The following is an 8261-nucleotide window of genomic DNA, read 5'->3' on the forward strand; positions in this document are numbered from 1 at the left end:
CCCCTTAGCTATCAATTACCTCTTGTTTCAGCAACTTCAATATTTTTAAGTTAGTATTTCGTTTGATAAAGAGACATTCTAACAATAATCCAAATGTGTGAATTGCAAGAATTTGAATCAATCTGCAAGTCCAACTCGGATTATTGAATACACAATTCTGCCTTTCATATATTCATGATCAAAAAGAGAGATGAATACATCTTTTGGGAGGGCATCTTCAATCAGTAATGAATGGTAAAATATAAACCTACTGAAAAAGAAACCAAAAAATAAAAATAAAAATGGAAAAAAGATGCCCTCCCTCAAAAAAGAAAAAAAGAAGAAGAAAAAGAGAGTTCTGTATGACAGTTAACAAAGTGGTACAACGTTTCCTTCTTACTCCCCTTTCTTGGTATTTTCAGTATCAAAAGATAGAAATCTACCTTCAAACTAACTCCATTAAGAGAGGGTCACCTTCTGCCATTGTTCTTATTAGTTTTATGAAATCTTGTTCGCTTGACACATTCCACGGATGAACGGCAGGTACTTTAGCCGAATAAAGGGATGAAGAATTAGTAGAAGGTGGTTGTTCTTCGTAGATCATTGTACTAAACACTGAGTCAAAATTCTGAGGTGAATCTATTGCTAGAAAGAACATTGGAATGGCAACCTTGTGATGAATTTCTAGATTTCCGACTAGATTAAAAAGGTCGGCGAAGTCAGCTACAAACCGACGAGGGATGTAGAATACCTCAGAACTACATACCGTGATGCTCTTGCCACTAGTTACAGAGTTCTTGTAACTGACTTGGAAGTGAACTGGCATCATGCTAACAACCTTCTTTACCATGCCTGCTTGCTTTGAAAACCAATCCGAGTTGTCTTTTGTGGAAACAGTAGTCCAAGACTTGGATACCTGAATCAGATTGAAATTGTAAGAGAGAAAGAGACATTACAATAATTTAAATGTCAACCAATCAGCTCTTGAAAAAGAAGGCACTATATTATCAATTTTGTATTTTGCTTTCCTTCTAGGTAAAGTGATTCAGAAGGTATCTACTGTGTATTAGCAACAATGATAACTAGTTTTAAAATGCCATAGAAACATTAATCTTAAAGAAATGGGGTGTTAGAAGTCATACCTCATTTGTAATCCACAATTTAGTTTTGTCTGCTTGTAGAAGATTCCAGTAATTAAGAATAGTATTGTCCTGAAGGAATAAAAATCCATCTGCACCGGAATATCGATCAAATATTTTGGGCAGGTACCTGCAAAGAAACATTGAAAAGCGCAATTAGAAAACTACTGATGGCCCATCTTAACTAATTCCAAAATAGGCTTTCAACCAAAATGCAAGTAAAGCAGTTAGGATTTCACATACAACCATTGTCTGCCATAATTATGAGCGACAACAATGAATGCCCAAGAAAAACTAAAATTGACAACGCAACTGCCGAAACTTGCTTTTGAAAGAAGCAATCAATAGTATTCATATTCCTAGGGCTATGCATAGATTCTGCAGTCTAAAACAGACTTGGGGATTACAGGGCCTGCTTCTGAAGCTGTTCAGCTCACTGATCTCATTTAACATAAATTTCATAAACCTAACTAGCACATAATACATACCACAAGGCACCAACTCACGAAACTGAGAAAAGAAGGAAAACAACAATGCTCTTCTAAAAGTAAAATCTTTTCTGACAGTCGCAGGGTATTTTGTAATAACCAATATTAAACTTTAAATGCTGTGAGGAACACAATCAAACACAATCAAGAAGATGCATGATTAAATTCTTAATTTCTGGAAACAAGCTAGCAATTATTCTGAGGGATCACTAATTGCACATATTTGCCCAGGAAATAAATAATTGAGGCCTGAGCCTTCAAGAAAGGAACAGAGCTTGGAATGACATCTGCTCCTTGGTGACAAAAACCTCTCCTGCTAGGTCTTGAATATGAGAACAGTAGCCCCAAACTTGTATCTAACCTAACTCCTCGATTAATGTTTTTAAATAAAGAAACAAGGTTTCAATTGAATATTATACCACAGCATTCCCTATCTTCTTAACCCTTACGGCTACTCAGAAGGATAGAACTAAACAATTTAACAAGATGGCAGAGCCAACAAAGTAATTGAATAAAAGAGGTACAGATTCATGAGAAAAGAGACTTACTTGTATACATAGTCCAATTTGCCTTCTTCAACAGCAAGGTCAGGGTTCTTTAGCTCTGACAAAATGATCACAGTCTTAAATATCCTCCCATAGAGCAATCTCCATTCCAGAGCAGTACGTTCCACCGGTCCACTGCAAAACATGATAAGCACAACATTCCCAAAATTCTTCCTCCACCTAATCAAATTTCCAATTTCATAGTTCACTGTCCCTGTTTCCTCAACTCCAAGATGAACAGATGGAAACTTTTGCGGGATAAACTCTTTTGTATCCCCATGACCAATATTTGCTCGTGGCCGATCCAATTCCAATGACATTAATCTAGGCTGCTGGTACCCAACCGCAATCAAGTCCTGAAGCCAAGCAGCAGTAAACTTCAGATCCTTCTCAGTCCAAAACCCCTCTTCTGTCATAGCGAAACTTAACTCCAAAATCTTTTCAAACAGCCTATGCTTACTTGATCTCCATGAAACCAAAAATTTGATCAAACGTCCCACATTGACATGAAGATCTTTCTCTTCAGAAAATGGGTACGTCTGAATTCTATCATACCGATGGACAGTTGGGGGATAAACTACAACAAATCCACCTATTTCCCACAAAAGCCTTTGCCCCCAATATCCCCTCAATACGTCAGAAGCCATTGTGCTAACTGAAACAGGAAGCATCAAACCCCAAAACGCCGACACATGGTAAATTGTATTGAAAGAATTAACAGGAACCATCGTACCCTGCGGCAACGCCACTTTCGGGGCATGGTCATCAAACCTTATATCAAAGGCTTCCAAACCCGATTTTCGTGTAAAATAAAACACAGAATCGACATCAGGAAGTCCATTTGATATGCCCTGTTGTATAAACTGCTTTCCACCAAAAATCTCAGTGTAGAACTCTTCATGGCCAAGTTCACCAACATTTTCCAATGGCAAACCTCTCGGCCAAACTGACCGTTGCCCAAAATGAATATATGGGTTCACAATGGTTCTATTAGGATTCTCATGGCTATATTGCAATATAATCTCTTGCCTAGCACCCTCTCCCGTCAATTCTAAATCAAAATGTTTTCCCAAGTCATTATCAATCACCTCTCCGCGATCATCAGCGTCGAAGATCTTCTTCGCGCCATGTTGGATCGCAAACAAGTAACCCACACTCTTCCTAACATACGAATCATAAGGCAAATAATCCAAAACTCTAAAACCCAATTGAGCTTGTTGTTCAAGGGACAGAAAGATAGCACCTTTGAGGCTCCAATCCGACGGCGTTTTCGAGTTCCCAATTGCCAAGACCTGCCACCCTTTGAGCTTCACAAGCTTTCTGAGCGAGTCAGTTGGGTAATTAGAGACTGAAACGACAATCCACTTCTCAGATCGGAAACTCGCGTAGGGAGACGACGTGTCGGAGATGGGCTTGATGTTCGATTCGAGCTGCGGCAATCGAATCTTCTCGAGGGCCTGGGCTTGGGTTTCGAAGCAGAGCAAAGCAGCGGTGTCTCCGATGTTTCGAAGCACGAAGAGGACGGCGACTGTGGCTATGAGAAGCACGACGGTGACGATCTTGTATAGATTCTCGGAGACCCATGTGGAGAAATCGAGATTTGGAGCGAAAGAGAGTGAGGCTCTGATCTGAGAAGAGTGAGAGTGCTTCGGTGATTTGGGTCCTGGACGGTCTTGGACCAACATTGAAGAAAATTTCAAAACCCAAATTCCCAAAATCCCAAATTTTTCTGTCTCAGTCTGAAATGCCTTGACTCAGAGTCAGAGCTGATTGTGAGTGATCAGAGGAGCTTCACTGTTGAGCTCTTTCAACAAACGTTCATTCGCAGTACTTTTGCACCGTACAACAAGAAGAAGAAGAAGAAGTTTTGTTATGTGAGCTGCCACTGCGTGTGATTTGAGCAAGTTGTGAGCTGCTTTGCTTTCTCTGTCAAGTGGTTGCGCTGCCGACAGTTATGGTAAAGAGAGAGTTTTGAACTTGTGATGGTTGGTGTTTCTTTCGTAGATTTCAAGTCTTGAATTATATAACTACTGCTGCTCTCTTGTTGCAGTTTGGTGGGGTCTCTGTCTTCTTCTTTTTCATTCTTCTTTTTTTTATTTCTTTATATGAAATCGATTATGTTCTGTATTCTGTACTTGTTAGTTGGTTCTTCTCGATTTGCCAGTCTGCAATTTTTGGTAGAATTGGACTGATTGAGTCTTTATTACTCTGCCTATTTCATTATTATATGATAATGACGATTTTGTGCCACTTGTAAGTATTATTTGAAGGCAATAATGGTTAGCTCAAAATTTCCATCTATATAGGACAACCTTGTCTCTTCAGAATACGAAAATGAACTTAATTTTGAAATCATGCTTTCGAATAGCTAGTGGGAACATTGTACACGGTCCATTAATACGAAACAAATTCGTAAAAGAAAATCAGTATTTAGGTCGGTTTTATTCGCTTGTATTGAAAATAGGTGGACTCGTTAGCTACTTGTTAAGTTAATCGGTTATTTTGGTGTTCGTTTAAAAATAATCATAATCACCTATTAAGATATAATCATAATTACGTATTAAGACATTTTATCAACAATTTCATCTTATATTTGGAACTTCGGTGAATGATTATTTTTTATCTCTCTGGATGTATTGTTTAAAGATATTTTATTTAAATATTTAAACTTCATTTTTATTATTGTCTAATATGAGGTATTATGAGGTGTTTTTATTTAACAATTTGTTATAAAAAATATAATTTATGTTTTAAACAGATTAAAGGATCATTTAAGTTAAAACGGGTCATGTTGTGTCATTCGTTATTTTAAAGGGTCGTGTTCGTGTGTGATAATTTCTACCATTAACTTAACGGGTCGTGTATGGGTCAATATGTTAAGAAGGCGGTTGGACACAAACACCACAAAAACACAACTTGTTTGCCAGGTATACTTTCGAATCTCACATCTTTTGTTAATAAAATAACATTTACTTCACATGAATAGCTCTAGGCCTAGAACAACCCAAGAGATCATCTAAGATCAGAGAGCAAAATCAAACCAATTACACCATAGATCTAAAGTAAAGCTAATATTCGCCTAGACTTCAAACACAATGCAAAAGAATGAACATAGTTGTTTTTTCCTCAAATATTCATAGACAACAATTTGATGCTCCATTGATCAAGAAAAACACAACGCCTATTAGTTAGGGTTTGGATAATGCGAGAAGGCGGTGAGTGTTGGTGTGGTGATTTAGAGGTTTGGGAGAAGGCTTGATGTTCGGACAGAATGTATCGGAATCAAGTGATTCCAACAGGAAATTATTGGTCATTAAAGAATAGCCTTTTTTTTTTTTTTGGGGTCAAAACAAGAATAATTTTAAAGAACAAATTGTCTATGTGTATTTGGTCATTAAATCATGTTTAGTTCAACATGAAATTAGTCATTGTGTGTGGTCTTACCTCGAAACCTCAATATATTTCGAAATGCAGAATTTTCAGAATCTTAAGATATATTCTAATTCCAATCCAACTCTTTTTTGGAATTTATAATTTTCGGAACTTTTGGAAGTAAGAATTAATATGAACTTGCCAAATTCAAAAAATTTCGAATCTAAATTTTCAATCTAACTTTCACCTGTATTTGGGAGTGAGAGAAGATGATGAGTCTAAGGTAGAAATGTAAAGAGAAAATTTTCAATGTCTACAGTACCACCCCTTTTTTTGGCCCCAAAATCCACTTCTGATCCGCTTTTGAACATCTCAAACCTCCTATTGGTGTGCAACAAACTTATAGCTAAAGATGTCAACAGAATTCAATTCACCTCTTTCCGAATGTATCACCTCCCAAGTTTCGCTTCTATAACCGTTTATGAGGGTCTCGTCCATGGCAGCGAAAAAGTCCAGAGCCCAGTTTACATTCATATAAGCCCAATGAATAGATAGCCCAATAAACAGTGGAATTAGCCAGCTGGCCCACTACCCAACGCAGCACCCGCCACTCCACGTGACCACAGCGGAAATGGAAACGGTTTAGAGAGAGAGATTTTCAAATAATAGGCAAGGAACCGCCAGTTTTCGAAAACTGAGAGAGAGAGAGAGAGAGTAATGGCTCCGTTTCCATCTCCACTCGAACGCGTAGTTGCTTCGGCTTTGCTAGTCCTGGCCACCACACCTCCGAAGTAAACCAAAACTTCAATTTCAATTTGCATTTGCGTTTCGATCGCTTCAATCGTTCTTCAATCTTCTGACGCATTTTTGCTTGCAGGCTCTGTTTGGACGACGATATCGAGTTGGTGAGGGAGCGAAGCAAGATAGAGAATTGCAGAGAGAGCTCGGTTTCTGGGGATTCCAATAAGTCCTTCTCGTCGTTGATCACCACATGCGAGGTTTCCACGGAGGAGATTCGAGCTCGTAAGATCAGAATCGTAGCGCTTGCTGCTCTTCGTCATGAGATGAAGCTCAAGGTGATCGAGCTTCTCTCTCTCTCTCTCTCTCTCTCTCTCTCTCTGTATTTCTCATCTATTTTTAAATTTTGCTTGCTGTTTGGTTGATTTTCACAACTCTGAATTCGAACTGTGAATTTTGAGTTCACTTCGTCCCTTAATCGTTTTCCAAACGGAAGATCGAGCGATGATTTTTCTTGCTTTAATCTGTTCGCTTATTAGTGAAATATTTGCTTTTCTTCAGTTTTTCTCTTCGTCATGTGATGAAGATGAAGCTCAATCGGAGCTTCTCCCTCTGTTTTTCTTCCTTTTTCTCTTTGTATTTTAAGCTCTGTTTGGCTGAAATTTCTGCATAATCCGATTGAATCTTTTACAAGCTCAGAAGCAATTTGCTTGATTAATCTGATCTGGTTCTTAACTTTTCTGTTTGGCTGAATTTTTATCTTATATATCTGAATCCGAACTGTGTTTTTAATTTCCTTTTGTTACTTTAATCGTTTCCCGAAACGAAGTTCAAGCTGATATCTAATTAAGCTGAATCTGAGCTTCTCTCTCTCTCTGTTTCTCTTCCATTTTTGGCATTCTCATTTTGCCGTTTGGCTGAGTTTGTACGATTTTCATGGAAGCTTCGGTTCATTTTTGTTGCTTTAATGTGCTTTTCAATATAAATCTAAACTAAAGCTTATAAGATCCTTCTTTCTAAGATTTTTGATTTCCAAATCAGTGGTTGAGCGATTCGATTTCATCGATCCGATTCAATTATGAGCATTTTCTTCTTCTTCAAGTAATAATTTGAATTTTCTCTGAATTAGGGTGTGCGGAGAAGTCGCTCCAAGACGCAAACAAGCTGGAAGACCGTCTCTGGATCGTCGGAGACGGCGTCCTTTCGATCTGAGACTACCACGGAGTCTTCGTGCGTGTCCACCAGCTCCTGTGCGGCTTCAAGCGCGCGAAGCCAAAGCAGAAGCCGACACCCGTCATGGTCAGCCTGGAATTATCGTGGTGCCAGTAAGCTTTCGATGGTAAGGGAGGAGCCGAGGAAGAGGAAGCGGCTGAGCTTCTCGGCTCACATGCGCCGCAAAGCCGAGGAAATTCTGAAGCTCTTGTCCGGTGGCTGCTGCTTCTCTGAAGTTAAGATTCGTCAGACCATCGGTGACAGTCCTGACACTAGCAAAGCACTCAGAATGTTAGTTCTCTCTCTCTCTCTCTCTCTATTTGACACGTGGTGCACGTGGATGTGATCGAGCGGACGAGAAATTAGTGTGATGAGTCTTAACCGTCAGATCTGAACTGTGGAAGATCAGGATGAGGATCTAACGGTTGAAATGCATCCAACCATAATGTTCTGTTATGTTTTAGTTAATTTTAGAACAAAACCCTTTGCCTTACGTGGCAAGAATGTTCTGACGTGGCGAGATGTAAATGGGTATTGTGTGTTTCTGTGCATGCAGGTTGTTGAAGCTTGAGAAGGTCAAAAGGTCAGGCATTGGAGGCCGTTACAACCCTTATATTTACACGGTATATAATATGAATATATATATATATTAAAGTTCCTTATAAATATATATTTAAAATGAAAAAACAACTATCTATGCTTGTGTGATCATATTCTTAGATTAATACTTGTTTTTCTTTAAACTCTTTATTAATCTTTTGCTTCTTCTTGACTCGCAGATAGCGTGA

General features: G+C 38.6%; 2 protein-coding genes across 2 annotated transcripts; one reads left to right on the forward strand and one right to left on the reverse strand.

The window, feature by feature from the left end:
* Nucleotides 95-4462, reverse strand: LOC18769497 (probable glycosyltransferase STELLO2). The gene is made up of 3 exons (XM_007204200.2): nt 2155-4462; nt 1122-1248; nt 95-895 (listed from the first exon to the last, which is right to left on the reverse strand). The coding sequence occupies exons 1-3, from the start codon at nt 3834-3836 to the stop codon at nt 425-427; spliced, it is 2280 nt and encodes a 759-aa protein (XP_007204262.1). The 5' UTR covers nt 3837-4462; the 3' UTR covers nt 95-424.
* Nucleotides 6241-8261, forward strand: LOC18771281. Its single transcript, XM_007203131.2, has 5 exons — nt 6241-6314; nt 6401-6599; nt 7391-7764; nt 8030-8096; nt 8253-8261. Exons 1-5 carry the CDS (start codon nt 6241-6243, stop codon nt 8259-8261), a joined length of 723 nt encoding a protein of 240 aa, XP_007203193.2.

The sequence above is a fragment of the Prunus persica genome, chromosome G7 (assembly GCF_000346465.2).
Source record: "Prunus persica cultivar Lovell chromosome G7, Prunus_persica_NCBIv2, whole genome shotgun sequence".
Classification (NCBI taxonomy): Eukaryota; Viridiplantae; Streptophyta; class Magnoliopsida; order Rosales; family Rosaceae; genus Prunus; species Prunus persica.

Coding starts and splice junctions, on each gene's coding strand:
- LOC18769497 (XM_007204200.2), bottom strand. CDS start 3,836: ATGTTGGTCCAAGACCGTCCAGGACCCAAATCACCGAAGCACTCTCAC. Junction 1,249..2,154: donor AAATTGGACTATGTATACAA/GTAAGTCTCTTT, acceptor GTTTCTTTGCAG/GTACCTGCCCAAAATATTTG. Junction 896..1,121: donor AATTGTGGATTACAAATGAG/GTATGACTTCTA, acceptor AATCTGATTCAG/GTATCCAAGTCTTGGACTAC.
- LOC18771281 (XM_007203131.2), top strand. CDS start 6,241: ATGGCTCCGTTTCCATCTCCACTCGAACGCGTAGTTGCTTCGGCTTTG. Junction 6,315..6,400: donor CTGGCCACCACACCTCCGAA/GTAAACCAAAAC, acceptor TTTTGCTTGCAG/GCTCTGTTTGGACGACGATA. Junction 7,765..8,029: donor ACTAGCAAAGCACTCAGAAT/GTTAGTTCTCTC, acceptor CTGTGCATGCAG/GTTGTTGAAGCTTGAGAAGG.